This window comes from Gracilinanus agilis, chromosome 3 (genome assembly GCF_016433145.1).
Source record: "Gracilinanus agilis isolate LMUSP501 chromosome 3, AgileGrace, whole genome shotgun sequence".
In the NCBI taxonomy this organism is placed as follows: Eukaryota; Metazoa; Chordata; class Mammalia; order Didelphimorphia; family Didelphidae; genus Gracilinanus; species Gracilinanus agilis.
This window is the reverse complement of record NC_058132.1, coordinates 421786107-421805001: the sequence shown is the minus strand read 5'-3', so window position 1 is coordinate 421805001 and position 18895 is coordinate 421786107. Positions and strand designations below refer to the sequence as shown.

The following is an 18895-nucleotide window of genomic DNA, read 5'->3' as shown; positions in this document are numbered from 1 at the left end:
AACTAAATATTGTTCCGGTCCTTGGCTCAGCCAGGACTTGTTAGCCTTCAACCAGAATTAAACTCTCTCCAGAAGACAAAGGGAAAGCCAGCTATCTACTCACCCAAGTTCCCTCCAAGAGGCAGGTCAAGTCAGTGACTTGAGTTCAAGGTAACTCCTGAGGCTGACTTTCTTCTTTGAGCCAACCTTCTTCTTGAAGCCTACTTCTTTTTTTGGAGTCAAATTTCTTCTTAAGAGTCCACCCCTAAGGCTCAGAAATTCAGGTCCTTTTATAGTGGCTTCTAGTCTCCTCCCCGCTTCAGAGGGACCAATCACAGGTTCCAAATAGTCTAGCACTGCCCAGGGGGCACAGTTTCTGAGGGTGTAAATTCTTAAAAAGAATTCACTAGGGTAGCTGGGTAGCTCAGTGGATTGAGAACCAGGCCCAGAGACAGGAGGTCCTAGGTTCAAATCTGGCCTCAGACACTTCCCAGCTGTGTGACCGTGGGCAAGTCACTTGACCCCCATTGCCTACCCTTACCACTCTTCCACCAAGGAACTAATACACAGAAGTTAAGGGTTTAAAAATATAACAAAACAAACAAAAAAAAAAGAATTCACAAGTTTCTGACAAAGTTAAATAAAAGGGTGGGGCTCTCCAAATATCTTGCTGGCTTCTCACCTAGCACTAAGTAGGGTGTGAATTCACTAAGTCCTTTGCTAGCTCCTCCACCTAGTACAAGCTTGTACTTAAGTTAGTGTTAACCAAAGTGTTAGCTCCAACTAGGCAAAGATAATAAAGAGCTCCCTTTCACAAGTGTGAACTCAAAGAAAACCAAGAATTCCCTTTTACACTATGATCAAATTGGTATATTTTAGGATTATAGGTGAAGGATTTTAGGATTGCTAGGTGAAGGCAGTGTTATTTTTCATTAGATTGCCAATCACTATTCCCATTAGTATTTATTAACTTCCCTAGGTTTGTATGCTGTACATAAGTTTAATGAACCACCAGACTTCAGTATACATTTGTTGTAATTTTTGCTATGTTATATTCTTCTGGTCTAATTTTTCAATTTTTTTCCTTTATTAGCTAGTTTTCATGAGAATTACTTTAAGATCAGGGAGGTCAGTTTAATAACAATCTAAAATGTTTTAATCTTCCAGAGTATCACTTTAATATGAAAATTTTTCATTGAAGAAGCAGTTGTTGGGTAAAATTACTTGTCAATGTTTTCTGTATTGTATAATTAAAATTTGCTCCCCATAACTCTAAATTCCAGCATCCCACTTTCCTTCTCATGTTATGTCCTTACGTTTTGGAGATAAAGTTTGTGTGTGAGGAGAACACAGCTGAGAAAACTTTTCTCTACTCAGGTTTTTACTTTTGTTCTTTTCATTTCTTTTACTTCAAGTAATCATTAACAAATCTTATAAAATATACTTCGCGTTATTGGATTTTCATTTTAATCTTGCATTGTCATTCTCAAATTTTATTTTCTAGATTGAAGGACAAGGACATGGAGCTGTATTTGACTGTAAATTTTCATCAGATGGGCAGCATTTTGCTTGTACAGATTCTCATGGACATCTGCTGATTTTTGGATTTGGATGCAGTAAACCTTATGAGAAGGTCACTTAAATTTTTTATACAGAATAGTTGTTGGTGCTGATTGGGTTTTTTTTTTTTTTATAGTATGGTCATGGATATTATAAGTTTGTATTTTCTTATTTTCATTACTCTTAAGACATTCAAAGTATATTTTTCACACTGTATTTAATAATCTGCTTTCTAGGATGATGTGTTCCTGGTTTATAGAGAATTAGTTTCTTTGTATTGGTATTTGTGATTGAACTTTTACTTATTGTTCAATCTCATCCTTCCATTATTTAATTACAAATGCCAGAGTATAATCTTTGTTCTTCTAGATCCCTGATCAGATGTTCTTCCATACTGACTACCGACCGTTGATTCGTGATTCAAACAATTATGTCTTAGATGAACAGACTCAACAGGCTCCTCATCTTATGCCTCCTCCATTTTTGGTGGATGTAGATGGCAATCCTCACCCAACTAAATATCAAAGATTAGTACCAGGACGAGAAAATTCTGCAGATGAACATTTAGTTCCACAGCTTGGATATGTGGCAACAAGTAAGATAAAAAAGCTTTTCAGTTTTAAATAAGCTCTCTTCTTTCTTTCACTTTTCTTTTTTAGTATTTATGTGGTGCTTTCAAGTTAGGAAAATGCTTTACAAATATTCCATTTGATCCTCACAACAACCCTAGGCAATGGGTGCTATTATCCTCATTTTTTTTAAGCAGTGTTGTTATCAAAAATGAGGAAGGCCGAGATTAAAAGGGAGAATAGTATTTTAATAAAACCATGCTGATAGAGATAAGTCATTAGACCACGCACCTGTAAGTATTCAAACTGCCGCATCAGTCATTTTACCTTTCCTATCTTTGTGCATCCAGGTAGCTAAAGAGGAAGTTCAAAACCACTTCCCAATATTTAAAGCAGTCCCTCACCTTGAAGATGTCATCTAAAACAGGAAACCCGTTGTACCACAGGAAATGTAGTTCCAAGGTCCCCTAAATGTCCACAGGAAGTTTGTCAAACACTATATTGATACATATATTGAGGGTCAATCCTTCCAAATAGAACCTCAGGTGATTTTAACTAACACAGCAGGCAGAGTTCAATTTATTCATTGTTTATAAAAATAAACATTTATGTGGTGGCCACAGCAGCTGCTTGAGTCCTCTGGACAGACACTCAAGTGTGAGTCTTCACAAGATGGTCAGTGAATTCCTGATAGGGAGACTTGGTGAAAACAGTCTCTTTCCACAGGTCTGGGGTTAGATAGCTGTATGTTTTGGAGATGGCATCAAAAGTAGCTTTAGCAAAGTTGCCCAGAGTAGCAATATAGCCCCTAGCAGAAGTGTAGCAATCATCAATTCCAGCCATCATCAACAGTTTTTTAGGCACAGGAGCTGAGACAATGCCAGTACCTCTGGGGGCTGGGATCAGGCACACCAGAACCGATCCACAATGACCAGTGACCTTGCAGGGTACTGTGTGAGGCTTGCCAGTCTTGTTCCCCCAGTAGCAACGTCTCACAGGAATGATGGACAGCTTGGCCAGAATGATAGCACCACGAATAGCTGTGGCCACTTCTTGGAACACTTGACACCCAGGCCAACATGGCCATTGTAGTCACCAATGGCTACAAAAGCCTTAAACCTGGTACACTGTCCAGCTCTAGTTTGTTTCTGAATAGGAATGATCTTCAGAATCTCATCCTTCATTGAGGGCCCCAGGAAGAAATCTATGATCTCAGACTCCTTGATAGGAAGGGAAAAAAGATAGATCTCCTCCAGAGACTTGATCTTCATGTCCTTGACCAGCCGTCCCAACTTAGTGACAGGAACCCACTCCTTGTCTTCGGCCTTTCCTCCCCAGGCCCCACGGCTGCGGCCCCATCCTCACCCATGGCCCCAACCACAACCTCGGTCCCCACTGCCAAAACCACCGTGGAAACCACCTCTGCCTCTGACTCCAGGGCCCCCGGGGCCTCCTGCTCCTCCCGCAGCACCGGCGTTGTCCACCATTTGGTGTCCAATCGAAGTAGAAGCTATTATCCTTATTTTCAGATGGGGAAACTGAGGCAGATTGATTAGGTGATTTTTTTTTGCCCAGAGTCACACAACTTTGTCTTGAATCTGGATATGAACTCAATCAAATCTTCCTGATTCTAGACCCAGTACTTTCCAGGATCACATAATTATTAAATGTCTGGGGCACGATTTGAATTCAAATGACTAAATTCCATGTTCTGTCCATTGTGCCACCTATTTACTTTTTTGTTTCTTTTCTAGGAAATCATCAAACATTTGATTTAAAATAAATTAATTGGGTGAGAAAATAATACACTATCAGTGTAACACCATTTAAAGTTTAAATTCCAGTTTGGCAGAAGATAGTGCAGTTACTTATGTATGGATTGTCTTTAAGATGTTATTTTTACTTTTCAAGTACTAACATGCTTTTTAATAGAAATTATAAATATGGATTTTGTGTGTCCAATTTTGAGAAAAATTCTATTGCCATCTTTTTTTTTTATATTTCCTACACTTCCTAGTGAATCTTTCCCTGTCAGCTATTACCTATAACAGAATTTAAAAAAAAAAACAGGTAAAACTAAGCACTTTAGTAAAAATTCTGACCTCCTGACTCTCAATCCCCTGAGCTACCCAGCTGCCTCCTGGTCATTTTATTTTGATAGCTTCAGTTTTGATAATTTTATTCTTTAAATTCATATTATCTAGTTTTTCATATAGTTTACCAGCTTTTGCATCATTCTTCACTTGTTTGTCTTCTGCTTCTGAATAGTTGTTATATTTATCTTCTATTGCATTACAAAAATATGTTCATTTACCACATTACATGACTATACTACCAACTTTTTTTTTTTCCTTTTTTGGCCATTCTGCTATCTAAGGATGTATACTTCATTTTTGATGTTTTCTAGTAGAAAAAGTTGTCTCAAATATTTGATATATGTTAGTCCTTTTTCTTTATCACTTATATCATTAGGAGATATATCCTTAGCAGTCAGATTTTTGATTCAAGGCATAATGGACAGTAGGGAGATTTGGGTCAAAAAATGTGAATAGTAACTTTAAAATAATTCCAAATTTTTTCCAGAACATTTAGAAATATATAACTCCAATAACAGTGTTCTTTACTTCCCACAATACTATTTTTGTCTTTTTATCTTCTTACAGTTTGAGGGGTAGGAAATGAAATCACCAAATTGTTTTAATTCATATTTTATAAGTAGTTTCAGTTATTTTTCCCCTATTCTGTTGGATTGATGGCTTCCTTGCTTCCTTGTTTCCTTCCTTCATTCTTTCTTCCCTCCTTCCTTCCTTTCCTTTCTCCTTCCTTCCCTCCTTCCCTCACTTCTTCCCGCTTTTCTCTCCCTTCCTTCCTTCCTCCTTCCTTCCCCTCCCTTCTTCCCTCCCTCCCTTCTTCCTACTTTTCTCTCCCTTCCTTCCTCCTTCCTTCCCCTCCCTTCCTTCTTCCCTCCCTCCCTTCTTCCCACTTTTTTCTCCCTTCCTTCCCCTCCCTTCNTCCAGGTCTTCTGAAACTAAAAACAAGACTCTTTCCAATATGCCACACTGCCAAAGACTTGCTGTTCTGTGTATACATGGGAGTGTATTAGCCCAGGAGCTGAGAGAGGGAAGATGAGAGCAACTGTTAAGGTGTGTGTGTATGTGTGTGTGTGGGGTGAAGAGCCCATAACTGACCCAAGGGAGCTGGGAGTGAATGAAAAAGTATGTAATAAATGCCTACTAGGGTGCCTAGCCCTGTGCCAGGTGTTGTGTCTACAAAGACAAAAATTGAGACAGTCCCTGCTCTCAGGAGATTCATATTCTAACTGGGGACAACACATGATATGGAATGAGCCATGTTTTTTTGTGACTAATTCTTCCTTCCTTCCTTCCTTCCTTCCTTCCTTCCTTCCTTCCTTCCTTCCTTCCTTCCTTCCTTCCTTCCTTTCTCTCTATCTCTTTTTCTTTTCCTCCCTCCCTCCTTCCCCTCCCTCTCTTCTTTCCTTCCTTCCTCTCTACCTCCTTCCTTCCTTTCTCTCTCTCTCTTTTTCTTTTCCTCCCTTCCTCTCTTCTGTAGAAATTTAACTTGTTAACATATTTGAAAGTATAGAGATTCTAGAGTTATCTAGTAGTCTTTACATTTTGTGAAGCAAATTGTATTTTTCTGATTAAATATTAAAAATTCTTTCACATTGTATCTATAAGGTGATGGAGAGGTCATTGAACAGATAATAAGCCAACATACCAATGATCTGGATGAACAAAACCCAGAAGCTAGAGTTGTTCTTGATGGAATGATAAGACAGTTACAACAACAACAAGATCAGAGAATAGGAGCAAACCAAGATGTTTTTCGAAATGATTTTCCAGATGGGGAAGAAACACCTAGAAGAGGTAATATTTATAGGAAGAAATAATATTATTATTGTTATTTTTTAAATTTGTTTTTTATCCTAAATTTTGCAAAACCAAATAAAATGAGCATTTCCATCTACAAAGAAAAAAAGATTGTACCTGAATAGAATCACAAATCTCTTATATGTTTAGCTCACTTTTCTTCATATCTGTGTAATAAGTCCCATCCATAAGTGTCTCAGCCTTCCCCACCTTCCCCATCCAGGAGACCAGCATATTTATATAAATTAAGTCTTTTGTGTTTTCACCTTTTAGTTCACTCTCTGGAGGTTCACAATTTATTCTTCCAGTGTTCTGTAGCTCTGTATAATGTGCTCTTGGTTCTACTCCTTTCATTATCCCGTATAATTCTTTCCAAGTTTTAAAAAAAGTATCCTGCTCATTGCTTCTTACAGCACAGTAATATTCCATCATAACCATATACTACAATTTATTTAGCCATTCCCCAGTTGGTGGACAACTTCTGAAATCTAATGCTTTGCCAAGAAATATTATTTTTAATATAGATAACATTGAAATAAAGTAATTTATTCAATGATAAGTTGATGCACACTGGAAAATCTTTGAGCCTTGATTTCTATAGCTGATTGAGATAATTTTGTAGAGTCACGTTTTCATATATACCCTGAAATGGGTCCTTTAGTACCTTTAGTAGACTTCAATTAAAAATAGCCAATTAAATGTAAAGATGTTTGACAAGTGAAGTTTTTCAGAAGTATTCAAGAGATTTTATTTTGTTGGCCGATATTCTTATCTGTTGTGCAATGGATTTATTTCCAAAGAGTTTTAAATGTTAATGATAAATATTCTACAGTAATTAAAATTCCTGATTCAGTATTATTATTCCTCAAATGGAATAAGACATTATTTTGGAGTAAGTCTACAGGCCCAGTCATTTGTTATTTTATGCTAACCAGTTTTACACATTTTGAAGCTTTTTTCCCCACTTTGTTTTTCCAATATATATAAAATTTTCCGACATTTACTTTTAAATTTTGAGACTCAAATTCTCTCTCTTCTTCCTTTCCCCCTCATTGAGAAGGCAATATAGTTTATATATGTTCAGTCATGCAAAATAATTTCCATTTTAGTCATGGTTGAAAGAAAACAAAACAAAACAAAAAAACCTAAGAAAAATTAAGTTAAAAAAAAGTATGTTTCAATCTTCATTCATACTCCATCAGTTCTTTCTCCAGAGGTGAATAGCATCTTTGAGGTATAGACCTAGTTTTGATATTGCTGGGTCAAAGGGTATGCAATTTTATAGCCTTTTAGTGCCAAAGTGCTATCCAGCATGGTTGGATCAGTTGAAACTTTTTTAATAGAGTTTAAAAACATAATTTTCAATGTGGAATTCATCATATTGGACAGTGGTAACTACTGGCAAATTATTAAGCAAGTGTTGACCTACTAGATTTTTTTGTAAACACCAGAAGCAAATTAGGGAGATGAAAATTGACCTGAGTGTGAAGTTATGATCTGGTTAATTATTAGAAAGAATCTCTATAATTTATGGAAAACTTAGGGGGAAATTCTACAAATTTCTTACAGTTTGCTACAATTGCTAGGGAAAATGCTATAAAGTTTTGATATTTGTTGCAAAAACATATTTAGTACTATTTTTGGTTTTGTCTGGCCTTGTGCCTTCATCCTTAGAGGGAAATTCCCTTCACCAATGCAGATTTGCTACTGTTCTGTTTGTGAGAATCTTAGAGAATCACTGGGGGCACCAAGATAGTCTGATTTGCTCAGGGCCAGTATTTTTCAGAGACTACATTTGAACCTAGGTTTTTTCCAACTCTACAGCACACAGACTGCTTTTATTGCTTATTTAGGTTAAGTATAGAAAGTGTCTGAAAGTATTAGTACATTAAACAAAGTAAACCTAATATTTTATCTTAATAACTGACCTAGGCACTAGCTCTCCTCTCCCCCCCCATCCCCCCACTTCTTTTTGGCAAAATGTTTTATCACAGTTGACAACATATAGAAATCACAGGAAAATTATTAAACAGAACAACACAATAGAGTATTTATTACTTATGCAGCCTATTTTCATAATTTTTATTTTCTTAAGAATAAGAAACATTTGTGCTTTAACTTTGAGAAGTACTATGTTCTCCATTGCAGGTAGCCTGACTTGTAGTGCTTCACAGTATAGCATAAATTTATAGCTATAGACATGTATTGCTAGGATATGCTTTCCTCAGTCTCTCTCACTTAAATCATCTTTGTGTTTCTTTTAATTATCCACAAGTTTAATCAATGCCATCTTAATAATTCCACCATCATTGGAACATAAATAGAGCTGCTATGAGGTTTTTTTAAAATACAGATACCTTCTGGAGCAAATCTAGGGTATCTCTGGATCAAATGTTATGAAAATTTCTGCACATTTTTTATATTACATGTTGCTTTCTATTAAAAAATAGTAAGTCAATACATAGCTCCACCAGCAGTGAATTACACACCTGTTTTCCCACATTTCTACTAACATTGAGTTTTAACATTTTTACCATCTTTGCCAGTTTGGATGACTATAAGGTGATATCTTACCTATAGGGGTGGATTCTCTATGGAGGTTTATATGAAATATGGACAAGAACTGCAAAGAATTAGAACGTGTAAGTAGATTACTACCTGTACCAGTTGAGGGAATACTCATTTTCTGTCACATCACAAGTCCATTAGAGAATTGAAACAAGTCGATAAGTCAAATTTTTTCTAATTTGCATTTCTTTAATTATTCCTTATTTTGAATATATTAAGATTACTTGATAGTTTTTTTCTTCTTTTGAAAATAATTTCGTTTGACCATTTATTTTTTGGCAGATAGTTCTTAATATTATAGATCTGTGTCAATTCTCTATAAATTTTGGATATTAGAGTTATAATAGCAGAAATGATTAATATAAACTATTTCTAGTCTGTATTTTTTTTCTTGCATCTTTTTTTCCCAACATAGGTTCATATAATTAGATCATATCTCTAATCCAACTCATTTTACAATTCATTAGCCATAATCAAATATTTAATAAGTGCTTGCCATGTGAATAACACTATGGTAGGTGAAGAGTATACATATACAAAGAATGAAGCTGTTTTTATGCTCAAATGTTTTAAGATTCAATGTGTGTACATAGACACACAGACACATGTTTATATAGGATAATTATAAAGAGAAAAGAAAATAGTGACTGGATCTAAGATTTCATTGGCATAGGGGAATTGTGAATAAAGAAAATCCCTCTGCTAGAGGAAGTCAGGGTCTTCTCTACCACTTGGAGTACTTGAGGACACTTGAGAAATAATATGACGTGTCCATAATATTGTATTAAGATATGCAGAAAATAATAACATTTTTACTTGTTGTCTCTTTTAAAAATCATGCCATTGCACAATCTCTCTCTCTCTCTTTTTTTTTTCCAAACCCTTACCTTCCTTCTCACAGTCAATACTGTGTATTGGCTCCAAGGCAGAAGAATGGTATGGGGGTTAAGTGACTTGCTCAGGGTCTCATAACTAGGAAGTGTCTGAGGCCAGATTTGAACCTAGGACCTCCCATCTCTAGGCCTGGCTCTCAATCCCCTGAGCCACCTAGCTGCCCCCCATTGCACAATCTTTGAGGAGCTATGAATTGCTTTTTTGTCTTTGGGAAAAGTTAACTATATTAGAGATTCCATTTTGAGACCATTTCCCAAGAACATTATGACAAAAGATTTTCTGTTATCTGCAAAAATGTTCGTAGCAGCATTATTAGTGATAAAGAGATTTTATACATGTGTCTAACATCTTTAGACTTGTGAATAAACTGTGATAAATTATAAAGAATATTACTGCTCCATAAAGATTGTTGAATGTAAAGAATTTAGAAAATTATAGGAAGATTTGTTAGAAGTGATGCAATGTGAGGAAAGAGCCAAAACAACAATATTCCCATTATAATAGAAATAAAATGAACATCGAGAAGTAACAAAAACTCTGGCGAAGTATGGTGGTTAGTGTTGGTACCACTAAAACATTTTTGTGGTCTCTGCTTTTAGTTATAAAAAATGAACTCTTCCATTGTGTAATTATGTAACGTCATATTCAGATCATTCATTTAGAATTTATTGTTGTGTTTAGTCATTTCCTGAGAACCCTTCTCCTTTACAAAAAACTTTGTCTCTGTTGTATGACCATAATAAGATGTGTAAATGTTAATAATCATTAAGAAGAATACATTATTTTACAGATATTAGCCACATAGCTGACTTTGCTAGAGCACATCTCTTCTGTTTAGCAAAAATTACCTTCATTTTGAAAAGAAAACTGCTTTTGAAATAAGTTTGTCTCTTACATTATTAGAAATTAATTTATTGTCACACAACATGTTAGGAGCATTCATTGTATTGTTTGATTTGGGATTGTGCTAGCAAAATCTTTGGTCACCCAGGAAACTCTTTGGGTTCATTTTCATTTAATATCTAGAGTCTTGGAGCAAGCAAGGAAATAACAGATTAGAATTCTTTTTTTTTTATGTTGATATACAAATGAAAGGTGTCCCAATAAAGTTTACATTATTAAATAACTATATATCAAGATTTTGGGGGATGATTTCTAAAGATGTTGAGTTTATGAATGATTATGCATATTGTTTGTGGTATATATTAATCAAAAACATCCTGTAGTAGAAAATCAAAATTGTAGTATTAGTTTGTGACTTGGTGTAATATAGTATTGGATTTAGTGATAATTCTTATTTCTTTTAATATTTTTATAAATTAAGGTTTATTATAAGAAATATTTTCTTATTTTCATCTTACACAAATACTCAGGTATTTGTATATGTTTTTGTAAAATTCAACAGATTTAGTTTTGGCATGACTTTCTATAGGAACTGTATTTTTTTTAATTATTTTACATCAAGATATAGTGTTTGACAAAAAATTTTTTCATTTAATATTTCCCTCTAGGTTTTAGAAGACTAAGTTTAGATGTTCAATCCCCTCCAAACATTGGCTTACGTCGTAGTGGGCAAGTTGAAGGTGTTCGTCAGATGCATCAGAATGCTCCACGTAGTCAGATTGCCACTGAACGTGATCTACAAGCTTGGAAACGAAGGGTGGTTGTGCCAGAAGTGCCATTGAGTATATTTCGGTTTGTTTAAAATTTTAATTTAGGGGGAGTATACATGAATTTGTATACTTTGATATTTTTTTTATTTAATGTACATACATTGTGTGTTTTAAGTAGAATAATATATTATAATTATCTAGTTATGCCTTTTAGAATGTTTACTTTTGCAATCCCCCCCGAAGAATAATGATTTAATAGCTACATCCTACGAAAGCCATTCAATGAATATATAGGTAAATATCTATATGGATAGTAGGCATTGTGGCATTGTGGATAGTTTGGCTTGGAGTCAGAAAACCTGTGTTCAAATCCTTCTGTGTAAACTTGAATAGCAAGTCACTTAACCTTTGTGCGTTTCAGGCAGCTCTATAGAATAATAATCTATACACATATATCTGATGAATTGCCATCTCAGTTAGTGAAGGGAGTTCTTATATCATAAGTTCCCTATTTTGATGGAATCACTGTATATATCACATCAGTCTGCTTACAAAATTTTTATTTTGAAATTTCTTTAAAAAGAATATAGGAAGCTAACTTCATTTGTGAGTGTTTATTTAAAAAAAAAAATTTGTGAGAGATATATCCAGACACTTGAAAATAGTTCTCAATAAAAAGGATCCTTCTAAAATCTGAATTTGAATTTTTTTTCAATACTCATTTTTATTGTTTCAAGGTATACAGAATTGTCAATGTAAATTTGAAAGTAGATGTTTCCAGGGGCAGTGAGGTGGCTCAGTGGATTGAGCGTCAGGCCCTGAGATGGAAGGTCCTGGGTTCAAATGTGACCTCAGCTCTTGGCTGTGTGACCCTGGGCAAGTCACTTAATCCCCATTGCCTAACCCTTAACACTTTTCTACCTTAGAACCAATATATAGTATTGATTCTAAGATGGAAGGTAAGGGTTTTTAAAAAAGCAGACGTTTTCCTTTTGAAAGTAAAAGATTTCTAGTGCCTCATAAAATGAGTACACTTAATAGTAAGGTTAGATATTCTAGCTATTTCAAATGTTTCATATGGATTTACTTATTAATTCCTGTTTTCTGCTCGCTTTTTAAGTAAAATGACTTCATTAAATCATTTCCTAAAATATGCTGATGTAATATAACTAATCATAAGGAATAATGTAGAGTAATAGAATTTTATAAGAAGAGCAAATATTGCAGGAACGATCACATATTTATTAAGTAGAATTTACTTTCCTTCTCCCTGATGATTTGTTGAGTTTGTTTCTTTTCAGAGAGAAAAATAATTATGCTCAGAAAGAAAATCTCTGAGCATTGTTCTTAAGGCCAGTTAAAAGGCAAAAGAATGGTGTATTTTTTCCCTATACAAAAAAGTAGACATATTAGCTGGGCTTAGGGTTTTCATAGTTTGAACTATATTCTGGATTTCTTTTAAAAAAGGCTTTTTACTTGTACTTATGTTCAGTTTCCCTTTTAACTTATAGAGGAAAATTCTATTTTTTTGTTTGTTTTTTTATCTAATTGAATTTAAAATTTTAGCTTTATAACATTTTTAAAACAATTATGCCAGAAAAGTTTTGGGGATATTTGGTAGTATCAAAACTAAATGTTGATGAACTCTTATTACAGAAAGCTTGAAGATTATAGAATTGGAAAAGGTGAGGAAGAGAAAAATCTTTATGTAACAGAAAGAAAAAGGAAGCCTCTTCAACTAACTCAAAAGGTATTGTAGCAGTTATGTCTATTTTTAAGGATGGAACAAGTTGTATATTTTATAAATTCAAATCTGTATGTAATTTTGTATTTTAAATGATTTTCTAAATGTATTCTTATGAAGTTAGACTACAAAGAGAATCAATTTTAAAGTTAGGGCTAGTCTATAACTGATAAAATACACACACATACATGTACCCACCATACATGCTCATGTGTTTAATCAACTATTTTTATGTAGCTCTTAAGTCAAGCGTAAGTTTACTTCTTTGCAAGTTCTACTTATTGTTCTTTGCTTTCTCCTCTGTGGACAAAAAGAACAAGTTTAAACTCTTCTCAGGATAGCCTCTCATGTATTTGAAGATATTATGTGCTTGCATGATTTCTCTTTTTCAGGCTAAAAATTTCCAGTTCCTGCAAATAAGGGTATTTTGAACTCCTACATCTTTTTAAGTCCAATTTCTATATAGCTATACCTCCCCTAGTTTATATCTGAGAAGTTTAAAAATTTTTTATTTTACCCAAGTTTATGATTTTACACTTATTGTACTTTTATTTGATGTCCTATTAAATTTGAATGAATGTTCTAGCCTCTGAAGACCTTTTTGAATACTGATTGTTTAATTCCCTGTTTTAGCTTTACCCTCCTTATTTTGTAGCTTCTTCAAATTCTGTGTTTCACTTAGCCTTTCTCTTAAGTTATTGAGAAATGATGTTAAGTAACTTAGTACCAAGTATAGATCCCAATTACACTCTACTGGAGATCTCCTTCTAAACTAACACAAAGTCATTAATGTTATACAGTGAGCCTGAAATAAATCTAATTTTACTATTTTCTAACCTGTAGAGCTCCCATTTCCCCTTACAAGAATAGTGTGAGAATTTGTTAAATAGTTTGTTAAAATTTAGATAAACTTTCTTCTGATCGTATTGAGCACTCTGTCAAAAACTATAACTAGGTTAGTATGATGTGTTTTTGATTATCCAGTCTGTCTCTTAATGATCTCTGTCTCTTTTTCTAGATATTCACTGTTTTGTAGAATTTTGTCTGGAATATAAATCAAGCTCACAGTTGTATAGTTTACAAACTCCATTTTTTTCCTTTTATCAAACCCTTAAAATCTAGAAGTTTATCCTTCTTCAATCCTTATCGACCTTTCCTATGCTAGAGTCTTTAAAAGTATTGACAGTGGTTCAGTAACATATTTACCAATTTTTATGGAAGTAATCCACAAACTTTTTTATACTTTTACTATGTTCCAGGGACTGTGTCATGGGTTCTTGGGATACAAAGAAAAAAGTGAGAGTCCCTGCTTCCAAAGAGCCTTATAGTCTTTATCAGAGGGAGGTAATATTCAATATATAGTTACAGATAGATACAAAATAGAAGATGTTTTTTGAGGGGGGGAGGCACTAATAACTAGAAGATTATTAGGAAAGATTTTGTTTAAAAAGTGGCTCTTGAGTTTAAGCCTTGAAAAAACTCTTGGATATAAGAGACAGAGACATGGAAAGAATGTGTTCTAGACATGGGAATGGCTAATTTAAAGGCCCAAAGATAGAGGATAGTATTGTGTTTGAGGAACAGAAGTATGACCACTTTGCTTGTGTTTATAGAGGAGTAATTATGCTGGAAAGGTAAGCTAGAGCCAGATTATGAAAGACTTTAAATGCTAATTCAAGAAGAGGTCAGTCAGACCTGTATTTTAGAAGACCATTTTGGTTATTTTTGTACTTGAATTGACAGTTGTTATTGCAGTTGTCCATGGGAGAATTGGAGAGAAGTGGTGGCTGTGTGAGAAGAGATAAGAGGACCTGTTCCAAAGATATTTTGTAATGGTAGAAGATAACAGGTTTGGTGGTTTACTAGGTATGTGGGGTTCCTGAGAATGAGGAAACCAGGATGATACTGAGATTGTAAACCTTGTTGCTTTGAAGAATAATGTGGTGCCCTTGGTGGTAAAAGGCAGATTTGGAAGAGAGGTGTAAAAGTGAAATTTGGGAGATGTCATCTTTAAGTATATATATGTATTTTCTATGGACACGGGGAAATTATCAAACTACATTTCCCGTGGTCCAACAGGTTTCCGGTTCCGGTTCTTTGGGCGTGGGGAGGCCTATGTCTCCTCGCAGAGAAGAGTTTAAATCTCCTGGGTTAGGTGGGAGTGGCCTTTTGGCCAGCAGACTCGGGAGGAGACAGGAGACAATTATGGCTAGGCGGCAAGTTTTGAATGCTTACAAGCGCGTGGTCTAATAACTTTATCAGCATGGCTTTAATTAAAATACTAATTTATATTATTATAGCAGCCTTTATTATTTTTCATATTTATAGAGGTGAATTTGGGATAAAAGATAATCAGTTCTATTTTAAATAAATTGAATTTGAGACATCTATGGAGCATCCAGTTTGAAATGACCAAAGGGTGATGGTAAGAGGCTCAGGAGAGAGCCTGGAATTGGCAGTATATATTTAGGAGTCATCTGTGCAGACTTGATCGTTGAGCCCAGGGGAACTGTTGGTCAACAACACAGAGTATAATGGGAAGAAGTAAAGAGGCCCCAGGATAGAACTTTAGGAGGGAGTATATGCACAGTTAAGAGGCAAGATATAGATTGCACTTCAGCAAAGGAACCCAGTATATATGGAACTGTCATTTCTTAGGCAACCTCATTGGGGGAGTTTGCATTTGCATTTGGTGTTCTTTATAGTTTATACCTGCACTCCAAAGCTTAAATCTTTCCGTGGTGAATATTTTCTTCAGCAGTGGAATTGGAAATGCCGTGCATAGTGGTGAGCATCAACTTTTGTCATTAAAAAATGAAATTGAATATTTTAATCATTTAAAAAATGAAATTGAATATTTTAATCAGGAAACTATTTTTACAGATTTAAAAATTTTTTATCACATCAAAATCTTTACCCCAATTTTAAACCCTTATTCTCAGTAGTTTCCCTGCCTTGAGGCAGTGAACAAAATACTTAAATAAAACCAAATAACTCAGGAATACATTAGTCATTTTAGTAAATCAAAGTTGACTGCCTTTTAGGATTATCATTTATTTTGTTGTCACAATATGCTTTTTTTCTCCACTAACTTAATGCTGCATCAACTTATGAAATCTTCCTATGCTTCTTTGAGATTATAATATTTATAGCTTCTTACAGCATAACAAAATGTTATTATATTCACAAACTGAAGCTTTTTCATTCATTCCCCTATTGCTGGGCACTCATTTTGTTTCCTTTGGGGGAGGTGGGCACAGTAGTCACTTAAGAATCAAAATCAGTTGGCAGATTATTGACTGACTAGAGCAAAGATCAAAATCAGTACTAAATTAGAAAAAAAAAGAATAACATTAAGAAGACAATCTTCAGTACAATTTGTTTAAATAAGGTACCTACTCCAAAAATAGGAAATGAATAAGAATATGGACAACTCTCACTAATGACTGTTATACTTTCTTAGAGAAATTCCATAAAACATTTTGCTCATACCAAGAATAGCCCCTCTAAATCATCCCATTCAATATAGTGTTGGTAGAGATACGGTAGTCAAGAACATGATTGTTGTATAAGAGTCCATCCTCTTTTGAAAGACAGACTAAACTCTTTGCAGATGATGGTATATATACTTAAAGAACCTTATTTACAAAACAGTAAGAACGAATGTGGATAACTGGGTGATATCTCTTAAAACAGTGAAAAGTAATTGAGGGGGAAATGATCCTGTACGAAAACTATATTGAATCCTGCTAAACTAAATCATTCTCAAAGTATTTGTAAATGAAATTAAGGGAAGAAAAACAATTTTAGGCCAACTGTCTTAATTTGGAAAGGTGGAAACAATCTCAGAGAGGTTCTGACTTGCCCAAAGTTGCCTAGGTAATAAATGGTAGAACTTGAATTCATATATAGGCCCACTCACTTGAAAAACACAGGAAATTTTAGATGAATCAAATGTGTGCCATTGAAAATATGTGTCTTGGATAAGACAATTTGAAAGGCATTTAGACTTTTCAAGATATATCAGTTATATAAAAAGTTCTAAGAAAATGTAAAACTATAACATGATGCTTTAAAAAAAAAGTTGTGATTCAGTCCATTTCTCATCTTTCTAAAAAGCTTGGAGAAAGCACACACAAAGAGGATATTTTTGATAAAAGAATGAGAAGAGAATAGGCCTTAGCAGATAATTTTGTATAGTAAACCCCTATCAGTCAGGGAATGTAAAAACCTTTTGTGTCAGGTTTATTTTGAAAAAACATTTTACTTCGAAGGACAAAATAAAGTCTTAAGGCTTCTTAAGACATTGCCTGTGTATGTGTTTAAATCACACAAGATTCAAAGATGGAGTCAGTCATGGAGATGACTTAATTCTTCCTGCTGCATAACAGTGTCAATCTAGGCATAAAGCAGAACACGTGGTATGCAGAGTACAGGTAGAAGAATTTTGAAATTCTGCAGATGCTTCTTAGGTTGAGAGGTCCTTAAGGGCAGGAACCATCTTTTGTCTTTTCTTTGGATCATGTAATGTTTTGCACACTAAATGTTTATTAACTGATTGACTCTGTCAAGCCTTGTTTGAAAACAAGGCCTCTTATGAGATCTGTGGTCATTTGAAAGAGAGAAGCTTTTTAAATTTACACCTAAAAACTCATTGCCCCCGAGTTACAACGTACAGCTGAACTACTTGAATTAGGCAATCATTTTTAATAGACTTAGAGATGGATAATAAATTTGGTGCATGTGGTTGCCAGAACTGTTACGATTAAAATGGATATAGACGTATGTAAATAGAAGTATTAATATTTTAATTAAAGCCATGTTGGTAAAATATAAGAAGGCCATGCGCCTGCCATTATTTAATTCAAATCACCCACCATTACCTTCTCCCTCCTGGCTGCCTCCTACCAAAAAGACTTCCCCCAATGACATCAGGAGTACTTAAACTATTCATCTACATAATCACACTTCCTGTCTACCTATATTACAAGAGGAATCATGGGAAATATAGTTTCCAAGTCCCCTAAACATCCACAGGAAGTTTATGTCACATATCTAAATATTTAAGGCTCAAATGAACCTCATATTTCCACTAACACATTTGATCTAAAGCATTTGGTCAGCCATTTATGATTCTATTTTAAGTGATCCAAAAGACTGGAAAAATGCATGATAGGTATAAGTAGGCTTTGTAGCATGTTAACCATGATAATTTATATTCTGATTGGTATAAAATATCAAGCATATATGTGACTTAGGACTGGCAAAAAGAATGGAATTATAATATTGATAGGTATGTTAAGCTGTTATTTATGTTAAAATCTTAGCTTACTACTAAGGCCCTTGCACATAGTAGGGGTTTAATAAGTATTTGGAATGAACTGATGCTGTTGGGTGATTATACCTTTTTGCTAACCTCCCGAAATATTTTCCCAGTTTTCTTACATTTTTATATTTGAGCTATAATGGCATTACTTCATTTGCTTATAAAATAATATATTTTTCTGACAGCTTAATTTCCTTTTTTTTTTTAACTTATACCTTTTGTCTCAGAATCAATTCAAAGTATTGATTTCAAGGCAGAAGAGCAGTAGGGCTAGGCAATTGGGGTTATTTGCCCAGGGTCACACAGCTAAGAAGTATTGGAGGTCAGATTTGAACCCAAGACCTCCTATCTGTATAGGCCTGTCTATCCACTGGCCCTGGCTGTTTTAATTTTCTAACCTTTTTTTTTTTTTTTTTAAATGTAAAGTCTTGCTGATTTCACATTGTAGATTCAGGGATCATATAAAGCAGTGGAGGAATTTAAAAATGTGAGCAAGATAGACTATGCAAGCTATCCTAGAGGATTGTAGGAAATACTTTTGTCTTTTTTTTTCATGTCATATAATACTAAATTTTTTTAATTAAAATTGACTCACTAACAAAAAGTTAACAAGCTTTTGTTTAAAAGTTTTCAGGAATGCTCAAATGCTTTGCTCTTAAATGAACTCTTCTCTTTCTGTATCTTTGCTCTTAAAGGACTTCTTTATCTTTGAAAAATTTAATGCATTTTCCATTACCTTAGTGTCAAACTAT

At 34.4% G+C, this 18895-nt stretch overlaps 1 protein-coding gene and 1 pseudogene across 2 annotated transcripts in view; one reads left to right on the top strand and one right to left on the bottom strand.

The window, feature by feature from the left end:
* The window catches only part of BRWD1 (bromodomain and WD repeat domain containing 1), a 172902-nt gene that overhangs the window by 79558 nt on the left and 74449 nt on the right, over nt 1-18895 (top strand). Inside the window, exons 16-22 of one of the 2 annotated variants that reach the window (XM_044670303.1) lie at nt 1484-1612; nt 1909-2134; nt 5807-5995; nt 9275-9277; nt 10972-11155; nt 12730-12823; nt 14752-14760. In XM_044670303.1, the coding sequence (XP_044526238.1) occupies nt 1484-1612; nt 1909-2134; nt 5807-5995; nt 9275-9277; nt 10972-11155; nt 12730-12823; nt 14752-14760 (834 nt within the window). The remainder of the gene's footprint in view (nt 1-1483; nt 1613-1908; nt 2135-5806; nt 5996-9274; nt 9278-10971; nt 11156-12729; nt 12824-14751; nt 14761-18895) is intronic. The other variant, XM_044670302.1, reaches the window with a different exon arrangement.
* LOC123242503 lies at nt 2671-3595 on the bottom strand (annotated as a pseudogene).